This window comes from Pholcus phalangioides, unplaced genomic scaffold (genome assembly GCF_987345545.1).
Source record: "Pholcus phalangioides strain wild (caught in Gottingen) unplaced genomic scaffold, Ppha-v1.0 ptg000011l_1, whole genome shotgun sequence".
In the NCBI taxonomy this organism is placed as follows: domain Eukaryota; kingdom Metazoa; phylum Arthropoda; class Arachnida; order Araneae; family Pholcidae; genus Pholcus; species Pholcus phalangioides.
The window spans coordinates 648,221-672,104 of NW_028301604.1; the positions used below are offsets into that span (position 1 = coordinate 648,221).

The window sequence follows — 23,884 nt, forward strand, 5'->3', positions numbered from 1 at the left end:
GTAATGCTGGAGGCAATTGACACCATGAATCCTGCAGGGCTGTCCATAAATTTGTAGGAGTAAGAGGGGGTGGAGATCTCTTCTGAACAGCACGTTGCAAGGCATCCCAGATATGTTCAATAATGTTCATGTCTGGGGATTTAGGTGGCCAGCGGAAGTGTCTAAAGTCAGAAGAGTGTTCCTGGAGCCACTTTGCAGCAATTCTGGACGTGTGGGGTGTCGCATTGTCCTGCTGAAATTGTCTAAGTCTGTCGGAATGCACAATGGACATGAATGGGTGCAGGTGATCAGACAGGATGCTTACGTACCTGTCACCTGTCAGAGTCGTATCTAGACGTATCAGGGGTCCCATATCACGCCAACTGCACACGTCCCATACCATCACAGACCCTCCACCAGCTTGAACAGTCCCCTGTTGACATGTACGGTCCATGGATTCATGAGGTTGTCTCCATACCAACACGTCCATCAGCTCGAAGCAATTGGAACCGAGACTCGTCAGACCAGGCAACGTGTTTCCAGTCCTCAACAGTCCAATGTCGGTGTTGTCGGGCCCAGGTGAGGCGTAAAGCTTTGTGTCGTGCAGTCATCAAGGGTACACGAGTGGGGCCTTCGGCTCCGAAAGCCCATATCTATGATGTTTCGTTGAATGGTTCAATTCAATTCATCACATCATAAAACTTACATTGACAAAACGAAGAAAAAATCCATCCAAGGGATCGTTGTTGATCCATACTGGTGGACACGATTATTATTAAGTTAATTTTCAAACACGAATAGTAAATATTAATAATAAACTAATAATTAAAAAAAAACAATGAAAAAACGCAAGACAGAGAAATCATCTAATGAATATGACATACATACACACACATATACGCAGACACAAAATATTACATTGATTTGAATTAAGATTATTGATTTGTTTTATTAATATAAATAAAATAAATTATAAATGAAGCAAATAATTAGTATCAAGATAAATAATGGCAACAATGGAAGGTGCGATTCAGAAATTTTTTGAGTGATGGGGTAATGTTTTTTCCTTTTTTGCGAGAGCTCAATAGGGAAAAAATACATTGCATATTAAAAATAACTTTCAATATCATTTATACAGAGCAAATATTGTTTGAGACGTTTTTTCAATACAAATATTGAAGTGCAGTCAAGAATGTCAGATGGCAGATTGTTGTAAAATTTCGGAACAAGAAACGTAAAGTGATTTCTCTTTACTGTTTTATGAATAAGTGGTATAGATAATGTATTGCTAAATCTAATCAATGTTCTTGAAGTATTGAAGGGTAAATAGAGTTGATTTTTATGCAGAAGAATTATCGATGTGTGAAAATATAGATAACGAAGGGGTAATATATTTAGGTTTAGAAAAAGTTTGTGTGAAGGAGTGGAATAATCGTTAGTAGGTGCTCTTATTATTTTTTTTGCATTTGAATAATGGGGCGTAAAGTGCTTATGTAATCGCTTCCCCATACAGTCAGGCCATATAGTATATGTGAATGAATAACGGCATAATAAAATGACAGTAGAAAAGGTCGATTTACATATTGCTTAAGGTAATAGAATTTGTATAGGGTGTATCAAAGTTTTGATTGCATGCGTTTCATATGTGTTTTCTATTTTAGGTTGTTATCTATATGTACACCAAGATACTTTAATGAAGATACTTGTTCTAAAGTTACACGAAAAGTTACATGGGCAGTTTTGGCTATGAAAAATAATATTGTATCTAATTTCTGTATTGTTATGCAAAGAAAAGCTCATAAATTTTGTTTTCGATACATTAATTTCAAGATTATTTGCAGAAAACCAATTGCGAACTTTAATTAAGTCATGATTTATGGTGTTCGTTAAAGATTGATGATCTATTGCTGAATAAAGTAATGCAGTATCATCAGCGAATGTTATAATTTTAGCAACTAAATCAAGGTTACAGAAATCGTTGATAAATATAGTAAAAAGTAGTGGCCCTAAAGTAGATCCTTGAGGAATTCCTTTCTTCATGGACATCGGAGTACTAATATATTTGCCACATTTAACTCTTTGGATCCTATTCTTAAAGTATGATTTAAATAGGCTATGGGCATTACCTCTAATTCCATACAGTTGAAGTTTATTAAGTAAAATGTTATGGTCAATGCTGTCGAAACATTTTCGTATATCCAGGAAGATAGCTATTGTTTTCTTTGATTTTTCTATATTATCAACAATATAGTTACTAAATTCAAGAAGTGCAGTTTCTGTATTTCTATTTGGAAGAAAACCATGTTGGTTGTTTGAAAAGAAATTATGCACATTTAAATATGAAAAAAGTCTGTCTCTCATAATTGTTTCGATAATTTTTGATGCTGTACAAAGAACTGAAACGGGTCCATAATTGTTCAAGTCATTTTTGTCACCTGTTTTGTAGATTGGGGTTATGACGGCATGTTTTAATGAATCCGGAAAAATTCCATTTTCCAAACTATCATTGATAAGCCTGGAAAATATATATAGAATATTATCCGGAATACGTTTCCAAACTTTTGCATTAATTGAATCAGAAGATGTAACTGAAGTTTTTAAATTATTTATGATTTTTTTTACTTCAGCAATATCTGAGGGAAAGAGAAAAATGGAGTTATTGATGTTTTGAATATATTGTTCATGAGCATCATCCGAAACTCCTCTGTTTGATGAGACATTAATAAAATGTGAATTGAATTGATTAACCAGGTTTTGAGGTTCAAGATTATCAGGGAGAATATTTGTTTTTTGTTTTGCACCCAGTATGTATTAACAAATTTCCAGCGTTCAGCATTATTCTGACACTTAGTAAATTCGGTTGAGTAGTAGTTTTTCTTGGCAATTCTAATTTTTGATTTAGTTAGTGATGTTACATTTCTGTAAGCTGATTCAACTGAAATGTCATAAGGGTATTTTTTAGTTTTTAGACACAGTTTTTGTTTATTTTTTATTAAACAACGAATTTCGTTGGTAACCCACGGTTTCCCATAATTTCTTATAGAAGCATTACTCACATATCTGGAGTGATTTTGAACAATAGTGTGTAAAGTAGAAAAAAAGTGATCGAAAACAAGTCCACTATGCGAATTATCAGTTTTAAATTTGTAATTTTGAAGATATGATGTCTCAGCAGTGTAGTTAATAACTTTCCTTTTCATTGCTTGCACGGCTGTATTCGATTTATTTAAGTCAGGAGAATCAAATTGTAACTTACAAACAATCGGGAAGTGATCGGTAATATCAGTTTCGATTATGGACGAGTAATATCCAATAATGTTAGATGAATTACGTAAATATATGTGATCGATACAAGTACCAGATGTGTGTCTCGTTACATCATTGATCAGTGGTAAAAATCCATATCCTGACAATATATCCATGTAATTTGATTCGTCATTTGAAGCAGGATTAAGTATATCTATATTGATGTCACCAATTAATATAATATTTTTCGTTTTAATGGTATTTCACGTTGAATCCAGTTCTTCAACGAAGTTTGAGATGGTGAATGAATGAGATCTATACAAACAAAGGATAGTTAATTTTAGAGAGGGCTGATGGACACCAATTACTTCCGCTGTTTGCATTGTGACGGATGTTAATTTGTTGTAAACCAAGGACTTATTAGTATACACCAATATACCACCTGATTTATTATAGATTCTGCAACATGAAAATAGATTAAAATCTGGTATATTATAAAGTTCAATTTTCTCATCGAATATCCAAACCTCTGAAAGGACTATAACGTTTATATAGTGGAGGCAGCTATCTATGTAAGTTACGAAATTATCAAAGTTAGCTCTTACACTTCTTATATTTAAATGTATTATATTGAAATCAGAATTATACTGCGATATACAATTGTTGGAATTGTTGGTTCGCACGCTGACACTTGTTGATGGCCCAGCATTGAAATCTGCAGCAATTTGCGGAAGGGTTGCACGTCTGTCACGTTTATAATGATTCTCGTCAGTCAGCGCTGGTCCCGTTCTTGCATGATCTTTTTCCGGCCGCAGCGATGTCGTAGATTTAATTTTTACCGGATTCCCGATATTCACGGTACACTCGTGAAATGGTCGTACGTGAAAATCCAAATTTCATCGCTACCTCGGAGATGCTATGTCCCATCTCTCGTGCGCCGACTATAACACCACGTTCAAACTCACTTAAATCTCGATAACCTGCCATTGTAGCAGCAGTAACCGATCTAACAACTATGCCAGACACTTGTTGTGTTATATAGGCGTTGCCGACCGCAGCGCCGTACTCTGATTGGTTCCATATCTCTTTATTTGCATACGCATGCCTGCACCAGTTTTTTGGCTCTTCAGTTTATGTCAATTTGATCACCACCCCTTTTATAGTCTGCAAGTTTGCCTTCTCTGTCGAACTCTCTCATATGTGTATACAAATTTATCTTTTTGGTAAAGATTGTAAAGGAGGACATGATTTCAAAAAAAAATAAAAAAATAGTAAAATACCGCAAGAATCTCAAAAACAAGACTTTTTTCGAAAAAAGAAGACATACATATTTGAAGAAAAACTGATTTCCGTATAATTTAGAGCAGCAGTTCTCAACCAGTGCTCCGCAGAACCCTTGGGACTCTGTGTGCACTCTCCAGGGGCTCTGCGACCACTTGAGAAAAATATTAAAAAAACTGTAAATTTGAAAAAAATAGTGATACCTCGGTTTTCGTCGATAATCCATTCGAAAACAATCAGCAAAATCCGAAACCGACGCAATTATTTCCATATGAATCAATGTAAATTAAATTAATTTTTTCTAGACTCTCCAAAATAATACAAAAAACACATTTTATAGAGAATAAATGCAGTGTGTAATACTAAAAATAATAATAATTTCTAAAAATAATTATTTTTAGTATTTCAAAATATAAAAGACTAATGTAAAGAAAAAAATGAAAATTTAACATGTAATTGACATTTTTATACCTTTTTGGAGACTGTTCAAGCATATAGAAGATGGCGAGAAGGAGGGTGCAGATATTATTGTTTGGAAGGAAGAATCCCGCTTCATAAGGACCTTGGGTATCAAGGCACCATCTAGGGTCACTTCCTGGGACAATATCCAAGTTCACTTGAATTCAGACACAAATTTTTTGCCCCAGACTTGTCCAAACTCGCACCTACGCCGTGCCTAGTAACACTGTGCATGTCAGTGCACCTTTCAAATTTTTCGAACCAGCTTCTGTTGGCCTTAAAATAAATACACTAGCACTCGTCCGAGGCATTTTCTTAATGAGATCGGCATACAACAGTTTGGCCTTTTCACATATGATGGCCTCCAAAACAGAAGAGCTATCTGTTTCTGATTGATCTAAATTAGTAATAACTGTTCAACATCTTCAATTGCTTGTGATCTCTATAGCACATTCAAACCTTTCGCTACATCAGCCTTCTTTATTGCTTCCTTTTTCACCGCAATGGAAACCATCGTGGATGGTGATATCCCATACATGCTTCCAATTACAGCAATCTTAATGCCACTCTCATATTTTTCAATGATTTCCTTCCTCAACTCGATAGTGTTCTTAGACTTCTTCTTCGAAGGGATTCTGGCACTGGAAATTTTCTTTGTTTCGGTCAAATTGTTTGGCTATATGCGCAAGGTGATGCTACACAACAAGAAACAACGCCACACTGAGCAGGATAATGAAAATTAGCGAGGTCAAGTGGGCACATAGACGAAATACGAGGCAACTGATGAAAACCGAGACAAATTTTTGTGCAAAAAAATAACCGAAACCAACAAAAACCAAGGTACATATTACTGTATAAATACTTTTAAATAACAAATCAGCAACGTTGATGAATGATTAAAAAATGGGTCTACGGGACTCCACCACAGAAATTGTATATCAAAAATGGCTCAGTGAGTCAAAAAAGGTTGAGAACTTCTGATTTAGAGTATCTTTCGTGGCTACCTTGAATATCCAGTTTTGTCATCTAGCCACTATGCGGGTATCACTGTTTCGCATTGTGAAAATCAGGGGTGTGTATGCAGAATCGGCACAAGGGCAAAAGGATTTCTTCCACAGAAAAATTCTATGTCACTAACACTCAATTTTTTTTAATTAACAGATAGTATAAAAATGAATTTTTTTAATATTTAAATTTTTTTTCTCTTTTTTTTGGGGGGGGGGGGGAGCACAGGCACTCTTGCTTTTCTCAGATTCCGCCTCTGGCAAAAATTAGGGGTTTGGAGCCCGCAATCGTGCAGTAGTATTGGCTAAATATGATTTTCTAAGGTTTTCCAACTTTAAGTCGGAAGGTCCATGAAAAAAAAAGCTCTTCTGTCATGACAATTACACAGACCTACAACACAAATACATTAAATTTCAAATCCACATATTTTGGAGGTTAGATGGCACCATCAACTGAACACAAAACATGCCAAACACTGGACACACACACAAGCATACTGTCAAGTTTTACCAACACAAATCTGGCATGGCTCTCATATCCAGGTGTGAAAATATATGGTAGTTAAGGTGGTAGACCACAGTTGTGAACCATCTGGTGGAAAAGAAAATCACTCCACCATGAAATTGGTTTGCAAGGATTTATATGAATATGGAATCAGAAGCGTGAGCATTGGCGTAAATAAGGGGGGGGGGGTTGGACTTATAACCCGCTCTCCCTTGATATATGAGATTAGTGTTATTTTGCAAGAAAAATTCAAACTTCTCCCTTCAGAAGAAAAAAAATTTGAAACACCCCCCCCCCATCCCCCCGAGAAAATCCTGCATATACCTATGAATGTCAATCTCTCATTTGCTTTAAATTTAATCACAAGATATTATTGAAAGAGCTAAGGTTTTTCCTGAAATGAAAAATCAATCAGAGGAGAATTTATAGATTGATTAATAAATATATAAATGGTGCCTACCTTTAGTCATATATTTTTTAGATTTATTATGTGTTAAATTCAATATATTAAATTCTCAGTGTTAACAGGTTTTTTGCAAGCTTTCTCTACTAGTAGACAATTAAAGTAAAAGAACCTGTTATAAGCTGGTAAATTACAGTTTCTTCAATGAACCTCTGGATTGAACATGTTTTTAGCAATGAATTGATTTACAGGAATACTAGTGAATGATGGGAAAGGGGGGGTCCATGCTTAAATTATTTTTTTCAGAGGGACCCGCTTTCATTCAAAAAGGACCCAGATTTTGCCAATAACCTGAGTCCCAAGAAAATTAAAGTACAGTGACATATCTGTAAATCTCTCCATAATGATACTTTTTCAAATCTTTTGAACTGTCTTTAATGTCAAACTCCTCTATATGTATATAATATTTCATTACTATAAAAATTGCTCTCTATACTGAAATTTTTTTATATCTTGCTATAAATTGCTTTTCGTTCTTCTGAGGGCATCGCAAGTCATAAATATTTTACACCACCTGCCTCCAAAAGTATTCAATGATTTGCGTGGATTGATGCTGCTTTCTATGCAAGAGACAAAAGTGTAATGCAGTAAACTTCACTTTTTTTAGCGAAGAGGTCCTTCCACATAACCGTTAAATGTAACTAATTTTATTAACTAGGTAATTATTTTTTGTGGGGAAATATAAATACACACAAGTGCATTAATGTTCTATCAAGAGGCAGCACCATGATCATACACCACCAAACTTGTTTTCTCCCCTAAATCTGTATTGTTGGAGATTATGATGCTGCCACTCGATATAACAATAATCCCTTTGCAACAATTTTTCTTCTCTGCAGACTATCATATTGAGATTTCACTGTAATTGCAAATACAGTAAAACCTCGATAAGTCGTCACCGAAATCGAAAGTTATCGAAAAATTATGACGGCTTAAGCAGAGTGATGACTTAAGTGGAGTGCCGTCAGTTTTAATGTGCAATGTTGTGAAAATCGTATAAATTTAAAGTAATATGACATTTATTAAAGTATGAATCAAAATAACAATATTAATAAAATTTATAGATTGCGAAAGAAAAATAATAGCAAATTTTTTATCTTTTTTATCTCTTATTACTTAAATGATTGTGGTAAAATGTACTGTACACTTTGATTTAAGTGTTTCGTTGAAGTGCTTACGTTGCTTCTTGCGACAGAGCCTGCCTGTCTTGCAGTTTCTCCAGTAGAGCCCATGCAGAAATGACATCTAGCTTGAACAGTCCCCAACGTTCCAAAAACCTTAGTCGGCAAATGAACTTCCTCAGCGTAACTTTCGTCACTTAAACTGTTCCGTTGGGTATATAGGATTTTATGGCGACTTTTAAGCATATGGCAATGTTGTTAATAAGCTCTTTTTTTTAATGGGAGCTATAAAAATAGTCTGTTCCTCTTTCTCAAACTTTTTCATAGTGACTAGTTAACCGAAATTAACGACGAGTAAACGAGAGTTTAATAACATTGTTGTCTATGAGAGCTGGAAGCGCCTGAAGAAAAATGACGACTTAACCGAAGTGACGACTTATTAGGGTGACGACTTAACGAGGTTTTACTGCATTTATGTTGACAATGAGACATATGTAAAAAGTATCACTCACCACCCAACAACAGACATTTACAACAAGATTTGTCGGAATGCCACCAAAAGTTTCTGGAAAAATTAAATTAGTAAAGTTTGACACAAGAATAGTGCATTCATTCTGACTGTCAGTGGCTCCATCTTGTATGTCTGCACCAAAAACATTGACAATATTTTCCATTTGTTGAACTTTGTCTGCAGAGTTCATTTTTTCTTATAGTTCTGAAAATAGAGAAGGAGACATGGCTTTTTAAGCGTTTAATTCAGAGGTTGGAGATTTTTGGTGACTTTCTTTCCAACGCCAAACACGTCTGACAGCCAGATGAAGTCACCAGGGCTGTAACTAATGCTATAGATGCCCAAAAAAAAAAAAAAAAAATCACTAGCATAGAAAACAACAATAACCGAAACCAACAAGCATAATGATAAAATGATCACTTTCTAGACTAAGCATTAAGACAACATAAGGTATCCACTCTTTTGAATAAACAACGATCTTTCCTGTTGTATAAATAAATATTCTTGGCTAAAATTCCATAAGCAGGGTTGCACCAAATTTAGCGATTTCCAATTTCGCCAAAGTCTTTCCTTCTTGGCGACCTGGATTTTTTTGCTTGCCCAACATCTGCAGCATCATGGAAATCAAAATGACCGCAAAAAAAAAAGAAATTTGACACTCCTTTTTTTTTTGGCAAGCTAGAACATTGTGAGGAGGAAATCTGGAACCAATGAAGAAAGTACTGACTACAGGATTTGCTGACCTATCACATTTGGACTTCCAATTCTGGCAAATTCCTATTCTGCCAAATCCAATGCGAACCGAGTCTCTTGGTGCGTTGCTGTTTGAAACCATGCTAGTGGCACATTTTGGGAGAGAAACTGGGTCATTCCATGTCAAATCACCCAGCCATGACACCCATAGTCTCAGATTTCAATGATATGATTTTTTTTTTATTTGTTGCATTTACCATCCTTATTAACCGTGTGAAATATTATTTGCATATCTCTAAAACTTTTTGAGAAAAAAAATGTTTAAATTTATCAAAAACTGATGCAGATGACTTTTCTGAGGCTCAATTTTTAAGCGGCATTGTATGAGAAAATAAATCATAACTTTTTCAATTTTCAATATATTCAAGTGAAACTTTCACTAAAGTGTTCACAAAAACATACAGAATACGAATAAAAATAATTCATACACTTACATTTGAAATTTACATGCAAAAAAATTATGTAAACTTCGTTTTTGTGGAATTTTTCGTTAGAAAAAAATATAATTTTTCAAACGTATTTTTAGACCAGAGGCACAGCAGTTACCAAAACAACTTTTATTTTAAATTTCTTCTAAACATATGAAGTAAAATACTGGAGAAAAAAAATAATGGTTTTTTGACCGTTAATATGTTTATTCTGGCTCGCAACGCAAAATTCATTGAAATAAGACTGGATCGTTCCGATTTCAAATCATTCAACTAGATACTGAAATGCAACCCATCATCCCGGATTCCAATTATTATTTTTTATTAATTGCTTTTACCATGCTTGTTGACCATGCAAAGTTTCATGTACATATCTCAAAAACTTTTTGAGAAAAAAAATGTTTTCTAACCTCACGAATGACGTCTCTTAGGCTAACCCCATTCAAGCAATATTATTTGTGAAAATATATCATAACTTTGCAGGTTTTCAATATATTCAAATGAAATTTCCACTAAAATGCTCACAAAAAATGTAGATTATGACTAGGAAAGAAAATTTAAACCTTTGCATTAAAAAATTAGATTGCAAAAAAATAGGTGAAATTTCATTTTTGATTCTTTTTATAATAAAAACACAATGGCTCCCCTTTGCTTTTTCATTTACAAAAGCTCTCCTGCACAGCATATTCAGTGACATTGAACTCTTCAGATTTTTTTTCCTTGTTCCTCTTTCTTAAAGCAAGGGCCAGAGTTACAATTTGAGTTTTCCCCTTGTTGTGATGGTTAAATTGAGTCTTATTTCTAATTAACTTTATCAAAATAATCATATTTGCTTTATGTTTAATATCTTCATTAACTGTGCTTTGAGATTCATTTTCTGGTAATTCTTCAAAAACTTTACAAACATTTGATTGTAAAATGTTGCAAGCAGATTCAACTTTTCTTTTGGCATTGTTTGACTGGCACTGTGGAGCTACTCTATGAAGTTTAATTGGTGACTCTTCTATGTTCTGTAGAGATGAATTTATTTCTTCAAGTGCTTCTTGTTTAATAATTGGCCTTTTTTCAAGTTACTTCTCTACATTACTATCACTGTTCATCTCTTCACAGTATTCAGTTTCTTCACCTAATTTATTGTTGTTTATATTCACTGTTCCTACAGGCATGGCATATTTTTTGCCCTGGAATTGATTTTGTACAACCATTTATTTCATGTATACATGAAAAATACAAGTTTACTATCCTTAAACCTTTTGTTATTTTTTTCTTATGACATTTTAAAGGATTAAAGCATGCTTTCGGATATATTTCATACTTTGAGAAAAAAGCTCTATGACACACAGTAGATAAATGTTCAGAACTTGCTCCACTCCTCAATATTGATGTCTGATGGGTCCAATGATGTAATGGGTAACAGATTTTACACTTTTGCATAACACTTTTTATGACAGTCAGATCCAGTTTTTTTCCCAACAATATAAATTTCAGTGTCTTTTCTGACATTTTACTTTGAATTCCAAAATGATGATATAAAATATTTAGCTCAAATGGAAATTGTGTTATCATAAGAAAAATTTGCTAACCCTGGAGTAGGCTACTTTATGGAGCACATTTTCTGTCTTCAGCAAGATCATAATTGAGACTTGCATCATTTGATCTGGGGGGGAGGGGCAGGCAGTTTAGTTCTAACACTTTTGTTTTAGTCTTCCCAATGAAGCAGCAGCAATTACTCAATCACCTGCTGGGATGATAAAGTCTTATAATTAAATAAGACACCAGCTTCCCTCTGAAGGACAAAAACCAGTGTGCCATAGTTTATATCTTCACAGAAGCTATTATTATTTTTTACAATCCTCATCACAACAAGAAACATCACATCTTATACATCACCACCAGGCATTACATACATTATGTTTTCAATTCCACTCTCTTCCATCTGCCTCAGCTACAACAATTAGGTTGTAGCTGATAATTATTTCATTCTTTGTGATTTAATGCCTCATATTCTGGCTTTTTATCAGCAATTTTAAATTATTTATTGGGAAAAATATATATAGACTTGTGTTAAATATTATAATGTAGATTTTTTTTCACACAAGTATAACCATTTCATATTTATCATTTACATTAAATATATGTTTATTAAAATATATGCTGTAAAAAATCAAAGTAATTAAAAAAAATTTAACACTGTTGTGGTAAAATAACTTTATAATTAAGCATGTTGAAAAACTTCAAAAATACATCTATATATATATGATTAATATTATCTGGGTTTATCAAATACAAAATAATTCTTTATGCAAAAATATATCAGATTGCAAAAGTTTGTCTTTGTTGCATCATAAGAAATATTTATACATCAATTAAAAGTGAAATTAATTATTTGGAATTTGAACACTTCTAAGAATCTGAACATGAAGGTTTAATTTGAAAAATTATTTTATTCACCCAAAACCTTTTTTTTTCACCAACTCCCATTTGACACATTACATTAACATTTCTAATTATTTCATGAATTCATTTAATCCTAGAATTTTAAAATTTATTAATTGTTTTGAATTATTGCATCAACTACTCGTGAAACTTAATTTAGTGAATACTGTAATAAATGTATAAGCGTACATGAAAAATAAAATATAAATTTCTTTTTACTAAGCATGAATCATATTAAGTCAAAATGTACAAATATAATTAATGTAGGCATATAAGTACATTGTGTTTTGTTACTCAAATGTATTAACTGTCAAAGTAATGTTTACTTTTCTACAGTCTTCTTAATATATTAATAGGATTAAATTTAAAAAAAAATTGAAAATTCATGCTGTGCATCCAAAAAAAAGTGTTTAAAAAATTGTGTTAAAAAAAAAAATTAATAAAAAAATTAAATTTAAATGGCTTTTTTCCTCTAAGGTTTAAATTTTTTCTATTCATAATCTGCATTTTTTTGTGAGCATTTTAGTGGAAATTTCATTTGAATGTATTGAAAATCTGCAAAGTTATGATATATTTTCACAAATAATATTGCTTGAATGGGGTTAGCCTAAGAGACGTCATTCGTGAGGTTAGAAAACATTTTTTTTCTCAAAAAGTTTTTAAGATATGTACATGAAACTTTGCATGGTCAACAAGCATGGTAGAAGCAATAAACAAAAAATAATGATTGGAATCCGGGATGATGGGTTGCATTTCAGTATCTAGTTGAATGATTTGAAATCGGAACGATCCAGTCTTATTTCGATGAATTTTGTGTTGCGAGCCAGAATAAACATATTAACGGTCAAAAAACCATTATTTTTTTTCTCCAGTATTTTACTTCATATATTTAGGAGAAATTTAAAATAAAAGTTGTTTTGGTAACTGCTGTGCCTCTGGTCTAAAAATACGTTTGAAAAATTGTAGCTATTTTTTCTAACGAAAAATTCCACAAAAACAAAGTTTACATAATTTTTTTGCATGCAAATTTCAAATGTAAGTGTATGAATTATTTTTATTCGTATTCTGTATGCTTTTGTGAACACTTTAGTGAAAATTTCACATGAATATATTGAAAATTGAAAAAGTTATGATTTATTTTCTCAAACAATGGCGCTTAAAAATTGAGCCTCGGAAAAGTCATCTGCATCAGTTTTTGATAAATTTAAACATTTTTTTTCTCAAAAAGTTTTAGAGATATGCAAATAATATTTCACACGGTTAATAAGGATGGTAAATGCAACAAATAAAAAAAAAATCATTGAAATCTGAGACTATGGGTGTAATTTTGGCATTTTGCCGGGTGATTTGAAATGGAATGACCCAACTATATTTTTTGCAGGTATCACGCCAAATTCTGTCAAAAACTACCTCCTCAGACTAGATTTTTTTTATAGATGAGCTCAGAATGCTCATCTATAAAAAAAAATTGAAATATTCCCAAGCAAAGGATACACGATGACAAGGGCTTCGGCTCAATAAATTTCAATAATGATAGACATGATATAATGAGACCTAAGACGCTGGTGAAAAAAAATAAAAATGGTACAAAAAATAAATAAAGGTAGCACGTTAACTTAAAAAAACATTACTGTCACCAATGAAAAATTTTGAGTGCTACAGTGATAAGGTAATCAGCTGGTGACAAAATAATCACCAAATCTGACGCTACCCCACTTATGGACCTTAGCCATTCTCTGGATAAAAAAATAAATCCCAGTTTCGCTTTTGAATAATGAACCGATACATATATATCAGAACCATACGTGACCAACAGGGAAATAATCCATGGCTACTGATGTGCTGGAAAACGAAATAAACGGCTATGTTTCAAATATTAAACAAAGAAGTACCCCGTTTGAAAAGCCTGTGGAACTAGTGCCACATGGAATCAATCATAGAAAGATTTAGAAAAGATACGGTAACCCAGCAATATTATTTTGGCCTCTGCAACTTGCCCTCGGAAAAAAGTCTGCAACACAGAATCACTGGATTATACTACAGCTGTTCCGTTTCTAACATTACGATATACAATATTAAAACTTTAAAACAGTTTTCAGCAATAATTTTTAAACAGTGCACAGAAAAGTTAATTTCCCACACTTACTCAGATACTTTAAACCAAAAATTTAATTTCAAACAAATAATACATGAATATTCATGAATTAACATCTCAATATAAATATCATTTTTTCTCCTTCAAAGTGCAAATTATTTTTACACTTTGAAATTTTTCGATCAATACATGTTTTATTTTTCAAATACATGTAAATTCGGAACAGATGTTGTATGGTCCGCCACTTGGCGTTTTTTGGTGACTTTTTTTTTCGGAGCCAAACATGTCCGACAGCCCGACTAAAAGTCGCCAAGACCGTCCGGACACTACGGACGGCGAAAAAAAAATCGCAGCATGAAAAAATCAACAATAACAGTATATATAACAAAACAAGAGACGCGCAGAAAATGGTACAACGACTGTATCGAAGTTTTGAAAAACGCGGTTAACAAAAGAAAAAACCCGTTTTGCAAAGCGCACGCCACCTGGAATAGAAAATTCTGGAAGAACGAAAATTCTAGAACACACGACAAGCCAGAGCCCCATTCTGCCAGCCTTGGTGACTTATCACGGAAAAAAAGTCGCCAAAGTCGTGGCGGACCATACTGCATCTGTTCCGTAAATTCTATAAAAAAAGGTGATGATTTTGGCGCCAAATTGAATTTGATAAGAGTTTTAAACAAGACCATGACCAAAATTGATCTTCACAGTGAACAGTTTTCATATTCAAAAAACATCAGCTACAGTAGTAGTATTTCCTCTTTTATAGCATCTCTGGTATTAATAAAAGTGAAAAGATTGGTGCCACATCCCGAGGGGTAAGCGTGGCATATCGATGGGAGGTGTCATGACAATTCAGCGCAGTGAGTGTTTTGTAAATAAAAATTCCTGTCTCACTTTTTCCAGACTTAGGACAGATATACTTTCAAAATGCTTTGAAATGATTTTGAAAATAACGTGTAGTTAGAATTTTTTTTGACACATATGTTGTCGTCATGAGAAATAGATTATGTCATAAAAAGTAGTTAAGCTTACAGCTGAAATTTATATGATATTCCTCGTAGAAATTATCTGATGCGATTCTCGTAATTTTGAACTATTTCAAAAATTCTTTTTCAGTGTCCATAGCTCTTTTACGATACTTAGTATTTCCTTGACCGAAGATGCACTGCTCTAATTTAATTTGTTAGTTTCTCCTCTTTCTGCTGTTATGAATTTCCAAACATTGGGATGATGGACGTCAATAGTACTGCTGAATGAATTATGCCAGCCCTCAATATTATCGGTGTCACAGGTTCTTTCGATAAGATGATTCTCAATAAGGAAAATATTGAATCGTATAACCATTAACTGATGTTTAATTTCTTTATGTAAGGAGGATGATTCTGCATGACCGTCCTCATCTACAACAAGCACACATATATAAAAACAGACAGAGTGAAAGAAAAAAAAAAAAAGAGGAACTGAAACTAAACAGCATGAGTGGCCTCTTCCTGGAACATCGTCAGGGTAAAAAAGCCCCTTCTGATTGGTTTTTGCTAATCCGTTAATAGTGGAGTCAAACTGATTCCATAGTTTTATAGCAAATTTTGGATCTCTCCGACAATTTCTTTGTGTTGGCCTTCCAATCCAGGCGTCTTTGAAATAATTTATAACATCATGTAAATCTTCGTTGTCTCTGTAGTACTGGCTATCTAACAAATTAGTAATGATCAGTAAGTATGCCAGTTCTAAGTCTGGAAAAAGTGGAAAGGGAATTTTTATTTACAAATCACAATCACTACACTGAATTGCCACTGCACTAAATAGTCTTGCGCAGTGACGGATGAAAGTCGGTCGAGGCCTGGGCGCAAAATAAAATATTGGGCCTCTTAAATTGGAGAAAGTGTGAAGTTTGGGTTTTTCAGGGCTCTTTAAAAGCTGGGGACCTGGGCGGGCGTCCAGTGTGCCCACCGTTTAATGCACCTCTGGTCTCGCGCTGAATTGTTGTAGATTCCTAATGGGCTTTTCATATATTATATATATGAAATTATATTCTCTAAAAAACTATTACATATTTGTCCCAAATTGGATTAAAAATTATTTGTCAATTATTATATATATATATGGAGAAAATAATAAAAGAATTTCTTCACACAGCTCCATTAGTTTATCCACAGGATTGCCTCAAAGTCAAACTTTGATTCATTTTGTGCCACTCTTACCATGGTATGGTTGACCTTACTGCATCATGACTGCGATAACCCTGGTTGATCCTAATGCATCATGACTGATAATCCTGGTTGATCCTAATGCATCATGACTGATAATCCTGGTTGAACCTACTGCATTGCGACTGTGATAATCCTGTTTGACCCTACTGTATCCTGACTGCAATAATATGATGGGTTGCCACAGCTAACGTGGACAATTATCATGAAGAAATATGCTAAATGGAGATGACTATAAATCATGCCTTTTCTTTTCAGCAAGGGATTTCCAGCCACTTTGCACAGTGGATGGGCAAAGCTAGAAATTCAGACATTGGTCAATTTGCGAACTGGTACTCTTTTGTCCCGGCACACTTTGCCGTATATATTATATTAATATATTCTATCTATAACGCTCTTCTGCGTAACGATTACACTTTTTTCCCGTCCCTTCAGTATAGTTATACACTGTATTAAGTGGCACAGCTTGTTTGAAAGTTATCGAAAAATTGACCTCAAAACGGCAAATTAAACCTTTACCGATATTTCTCGGCGTCAAATTAACAGGACACCAATCCCTGACAAGTAATTACCTTATTGTTAAAACAAGGGTTTCCTTCCAGCCTGAACCGCTACAAATCAACTCTTTAGTGATTTCTGTACGAACGACATTGACTTAGATGAATACGTTTGACCACTCGTTCGGAGCAACTCCTCAGTACAGAATCTTCACATGTACTGCAAGTATAATCTGACCATATTTCCTCGAGAGAAATACGGGAAGTAGGGACCCTAAATACGGAAAATACAAACACAACACCACAACAGGCAAAATGCTCAACGAGGTGGCCGAGAAAAAGATGCCCATAACAAATATGGATGTCATATGTTTCGAAAATACAACAACAAAATGTGGGTATTTTTGGAGTTGTTGTCCTGTTTACATTTACAGGACATCGCCAGTTATTGCCAAAAATGACAAAAAGGGAACAAAGTTTCCAAATATTCCTGAAATTACGGAAAAATCACAATTGTGGGAAGTGAAAAATCAATGCGAATTGCAGGGGATAAAAATGAATTCCACGAAATAAAACGTTCACCAAGATAAAATCTGGGAGCTTAATATTCTTATTTATAGTTGTAGTTATCATATTATAATTTATGAGTTAAAAATAATTTCAATCTTTGACTACAATAAAGGATAAAAATTCAAGTAGGCTTCATGTAAAAAACAGGAAAAGCCGGGACGGCCAGAAATAAAAGAAAAATCGGAACTGTCCCGGAAATTACGGGACGTATGGTCACCCTATGTGTAACCTATTATTTAAACTATTTGTTAACTATATCATTGAAGGTGTTTACAAAGGTACGTCAAATATCAATTATTGCGTAGAAATGAACATATATGTAAATAGGGTGACCATATTTCCTCTAGGGAAATTTGGTTTGCAAATACGGAAAAATGCAGGACATCACTAATTGTCGCCAAATTACGGCGAAATTGCCAATTAAAGCACAAAACTAACAAAAACTTTCTAAAATACTCCAAATAGCTGTTTTCAATCCCGAAGTTTGAAAAGATTTTCATAATAAGTTCGTTTGGGGGATTCGAAAATTATGAATATATTTTTCTCATTAATCGATTCAAATTTATTTTTTCCATCCCCACTCAACTTTTTTCCCTCAAATGAAGGAAAAAGACTGCTACAAGAACATTTCCCCATATTTGTTTATAGTTTCACTTTGTGCTCTGAATGTGTTTATTCTGCAAAATATACAATTAAGAAAAATTATTTTCGGTGAAATTCACCATGTCTATGTTTTATTTCAAAAATCAATATTACTCTCAACGCACACAAGATGTTGAGTAAAATCTATTAAATGAATTAACTTATTCCCAGCTACCTGTCAAATGTGAAAAGCAGCAGGCTTCTGAGCAAGGCCGCAGACCAAAGTCGCTTAAAAGTTATCTTTAATCTTAATGCAGCTTTGCCGCAAACAGATACTTCGTTACCAGGGGAATGCAACCATTTTGGCAACTCCCGAGTGATGTAGAGAGAGCAGTTGGAAGGTGATTTACACGCCCCATTCAGTCCAGTGCCCGGGTCACAGGATCCGCCTGCTCCCACCAGTTACTTCTGACAAAAAAAATAATTTTATTTTCTCATTTTTAAGCATTCTACTCTGCCTGCTTTATGCATGTTGAGAAATACGCTAAATATTTTACAGTCCTTCAATGCACTTTTGACAATTCATGTGTTGTCAATGCGTGTAATCAAGGAAACAGTTATTTTCCGGATATTATGCTGAGGTGAGCTCGGAAAGAAAAGTCATCACGTTTCCGCCGGGCCTTGAACCCAGGCCCTCTTGCATACCGGGCAAGCATGCTACCATCTACACCACTGGAGACACATGAATCTGCCTTACAAATTTCACGCACTGTGTCGTGAGGCGCTGAAGTAGAGGCATTAGTAGCCTCTCTTAACTTCAGGAAATGGTCCCCGGGTGGGACCATTGCTGATAATATTCAGCATAATATCCGGAAAATAACTGTTTCCTTGATATCTCTGGCTGAGAAAAAAGCCATCTATATCTCTCTAAACCGTCCCACCCGGGGGCCATTTCCTGAAGTTAAGAGAGGCTACTACTGCCTCTACTTCAGCGCCTCACGACACAGTGCGTGAAATTTGGAAGGCAGATTCATGTGTCTCCAGTGGTGTAGATGGTAGCATGCTTACCCGGTATGCGTCTTGCATACCGGGTAAGCATGCTACCATGGCCTGGGTTCGAGTCCCGGCGGAGACGTGATGACTTTTCTTTCCGAGCTCACCTCAGCATAATATCCGGAAAATAACTGTTTCCTTGATATCTCTGGCTGAGAAAAAAGCCATCTATATCTCTCTAAATGCGTGTAATATTCAGAGAAAATACAAATATATATATATCGCTGGAAATAATGTCAACTTATAGTTATTGAGTTGTGAAAATTACCTGTGTCTATACATTTTGATGAAAATAACAAATTCAAGTATTCAAGTAAACTCTGCATAAAAAACGTTAAAAACCGGGACATTTTTGCAAAAAACTCAGGATGGCCAGAAAAACAGAAAAAACCGGGACTTTCCCGGGAAATACAGGATGTATGGTCTCCTTATATGTAAGGGCGTAGCGAGGGGGAACTTGGGGGTCTGGCCCCCCCCCTCGAAATGTGAGAAAATGATCGAAAAAAAGGAAAAAGATGGCCAAATCTATTGTTTTATCACTTTGGTCCCCCCGAACGAAATTTCTGCTACGTCCCAGCTTATATATGTAAACATATGTAAATGACACTGGCTAGCCACTTAGCTTCCAGGAAATCGACTTTCTGAACATGAAAAAATACGATACATCACCAATTGGCATCAGAAACGTTGCAAAATAGTGACGTATTGCCAATTATTGCTGGAACTGTTTTTTTTTTTTTTTGCTAATAGGTAGGATTAAGAAGCCTAGAAATACAGAGTTTCCCCGAAAATAAGACCTACTCCGAAAATAAGCCCTAGCATGATTTTTCATGATGCTCCTAATATAAGCCCAACCCCGAAAATAAGCCCTAGCTAAAATTATCAATGAGACGCATTTAGTATGTTGCTGCAACAAATGACGGACGTATTGAACTACATAAAATGATAATGGCTTTATTATTATTTATCATCAAATAAAAATATAAATAAGTGATATCATCGAAATTTATACTTGAAATAAGTTATAAACAAAAATTTAATTTTTGTTAACATTTAAGCAAGTCTCCTTAGATGAGAGGTGAACGTATACGTAAACAGATAAATTTGAGACTTTGATTTTTTATCAATGTAAACGAAGAAAATTTCTACTCTGATGATAAATAAAAAAACAACACATGGCAACATATGGTATTACACTATAAAAGTTTTAAAAGAAATATGTTATAAAACTTCAAAAATGCAACCAATAAGTGCATTGGTTATGTTTGAGCAAATGTAGCCGAATAGGCTAATGGGATGTTTAAGTTTTATAAAAGAACTTTTCTAAAACATTTATAGTATAACATATAACATATTCTGGGATTGCATTCGAGCGAATGTAACCAATAGGCTTATTGGTTGTTTTTTCAAGTTTTAAAAAAAGATCTTAAGATCTTTTATTAAACTTCTATAGTGTATTCCCGATTAAAAGTATCCGGTACCGTTCGACGCTGAGTACTGAATGAAGCGACGAGTATTTCCGGCGGGCATGGACACATCGCCTCGCTTGGTCTTAAAAATCTAAACAGAACTTCCTATTTACTTCAAACGGCGACACCCAAAAGAAATGTTTTATGAAGTTGAAATTTTTTGTCGATATTTTTGTGTAACCATCATTCAAAAATGCCTTCAGACAGATTGAGTTATTCTACAAGAAAATAAGCCTTATCGTGATTTTTCAGGATGCTCCTAATATAAGCCCTACCACGAAAATGAGCCCTAATACATTTTTTGAAGCTAAATTTAATATAAGACCGGGTCTTATTTTTGAGGAAACACGGTACTAGCTGGTTCATCACTGAGAGTGGAAACCCTTGTGAACTCGGTAATAGACGACGATGCCGCGGAAATCGTAAAAAAAATTGTTGAAATTTCACTTACTTCACTAAGACGAGAGAAGGTGTCTACTACGTACCAATATATTAAGAACAAAAAATAATAAATCGAAAACTTTTTAAAAAATAATGGTTTAGAATAGCTTATACAACAGCGAAACTCCCCCCCCCCCCTCCTAAATACCAACATCTACGATGCAAATCATACGAAGTAATATATGGATTCAATTATAATTGATGAAATGTTTTGATATATCGGCATATTTGGTATACCTGATATATATGTTTGTCAGGTTCAGGATATAGATTTATCTCCTAAGATAGGAGACACAGGTCTATATCGTGAGTCTGATATAGATCTTTGTTAGATTCACTATTTAGATATATGTATTTCAAACTATATTAAAATAATTTATTGTTCCAAGTTGCTCTCCTTCAAAGCAAATATTATTCACATGGAATCAAATACATATTCGACTGAAAAATTAAAGACTTAATCAATTAATGTCATAAATAACTTTTCTGTACCATACAGGACTTATGACATCTGACATTCCGATATATAACGATATGGTCCAGATATTGTCAGGGTCGTCTTAAGAGCATCATGGTCCCCCGGACCAAATGATTTTTCTGAGGCTCTACTAGGCAAATTCCCGGAAATTTTAACCAGATATAATTTTTGTGAGGCCCCCGGGCCGTGCCCGGGTGGGCCCATGCCTTAAGACGGCACTGGATATTGTACTACGTCGTTGTTGTATTGGATACGGCAAAACCATTGTTAAGTACAGTAGATTCTCGCTAATCCGGCCCATATCACAGACCAGCTTTTTCAATAGTATAAACTTCTGCTCACAGACATGCTGCTAGGTGCCGTTTCATCCTTTCCCGATTCATCCTTAGGTCAAAATAGTCCCGTTTCACACAATCTGTTTTTCCCCTCCCTTCTCTGGATTACTGTCAATCAAGAAAAAACACCAAGTCGTTTCACACTCAAAAGAAAGGCGAGTGACTGACATACCAGCAAAATGTATGAAACAATTCCACACTACAACGTGAGCGGCGTGACCATATTACACAGGAATTGTCCGGTATTTTTAATGATATTCCTGTGTTTTTGTCTCACTTTTATATATATACACACACACACACACTTTCCCCGTTTTTTTTTCTACGAAGCATATTGGAATTGGCAATATTTACTGAAATTATGAATTGAAGATAATTTTCATCGTTTGTAAATTATATTATGATAATTACGTATAAATATAAATATTCATCTAAACAATATTTGTTCTAAGCTTTTTTTCCCGTGAACGACATTATTATTTCTCCAGTAAATTCTTTATTGGTAATTTATGAACAATAACTGGTGATTTTGTTGTCTTATCACACGTTTTTAGCGAAAATTGTCAGCATTACGTATTTTACGTATATATATATATATATATATATATATATATATATATAAGATTTCTATTTCCAGTATTTTTCTATATGAAATATGTTGGGCGTTATATATAAAAGTGATAAAAGATACACCCAATTCTCTCATGAAGAGATAAATTATATTGAAATATATCTATTAGATTTTTTTTACTGCGATTTGTAGCAATCTTTACTTCTCTGTCCTTCAGGAATTTCAGCAATAATTAGGAAATTCGTCGTAAATTGCAGTTTTGGCTGCAGTTATGTCCAGTATTTAAGAATCGCAATTTCCCGTATTTTTCTCTTTGAGATATGCTTACCCTCGGATCTAAAACGTTTAATATCTGCCTGCGGACCACCTGTGCCATAGGTTGAGAAACGCTAAACGATTTCTATCGTAATGAAAAGAACATTGACACGCCGCCAATAAAATAAAACCATTTTTCTTGAAAATTCGATTATTCAAAAATTACATGCTTCTTAAAAAAAACTTAATTGTTAATTGAGTGGTTAATTGTGTTATGTTATTTGTGTGTTATGAATTTATTAGAAATTGCAATGTAGTTCACGGGAAAAAAAACTTAGAACAAATATGTTTAGATGAATATTTATATTTATACGCAATTATCATAATATAATTTAAAAACGATGAAAATTATCTTCAATTCATAGTTTCAGTAAAGGTTGCCAATTCCAATATGCTTCGTTGGAAAAAAACGGGGAAGTATATATAGGAGTAAAAAGTGAGAACGACAACAACACAGGAATATCATCAAAAGTACGAGACAATTCCTGTGCAATATGATCATGCCACTCGTGCATGGAATGTGTTTCAGACATTTTTGCTGGTACGTCAATCACTCGCCTTTCTTTTCAGAGTGAAACCATTGGGTGTTTTTTTTGATTGACAAAGTAATCCAGGGCAGGGGAGGGGAAAGAAGAGATCGGATGAAACGGGACGCGTAGTTCAATACCGTACATAGGATTTTTTAACATGGGATGTGCCTCATTGGCTAAGATCACTATTACGTCACTAAATCGTCCCACCCGATCGTTCGGGGTTAACGAGAAAGTATAGTGTAATACCGGCCTACACTATAAAAGTTTGATAAAATCCCTTTTATAAAACTTGAAAAATCTAGCCAATAAGGTTATTGGTTCATTCTAGAAAATGCAACTGGTGACCTTATTTGCTGCATTTTTCAAGTTTTATAAAAGGACTTTTACCAAACTTTTATAAAACTTCAAAAATCCATCCAATAAAGCTCATAGATTACATTCGAGCAAATGCAACCGATAATCTTACTGGTTGAATTTTTCAAATTTTATAAAAGAACTTTTATCCAACTTTTATAGCGTAAACCCGGCCTTATGCCGGGATTACGCTAT

General features: G+C 34.2%; 1 protein-coding gene across 2 annotated transcripts in view; it reads right to left on the reverse strand.

Moving 5' to 3' along the window:
* The window catches only part of Tmem63 (transmembrane protein 63), a 154,100-nt gene extending 136,937 nt beyond the window's left edge, over nucleotides 1-17,163 (reverse strand). Inside the window, exons 1-2 of one of the 2 annotated variants that reach the window (XM_089238706.1) lie at nucleotides 17,064-17,163; nucleotides 8,571-8,773 (exon numbers count right to left, since the gene is read on the reverse strand). In XM_089238706.1, coding sequence (XP_089094832.1) covers nucleotides 8,571-8,759 — 189 coding nt within the window. In that variant the 5' untranslated portion in view covers nucleotides 8,760-8,773; nucleotides 17,064-17,163. Of the gene's footprint in view, nucleotides 1-8,570; nucleotides 8,901-17,063 lie in introns of both variants that reach the window. The other variant, XM_089238707.1, reaches the window with a different exon arrangement.
* Between the last annotated feature and the right edge of the window lie 6,721 nt (nucleotides 17,164-23,884).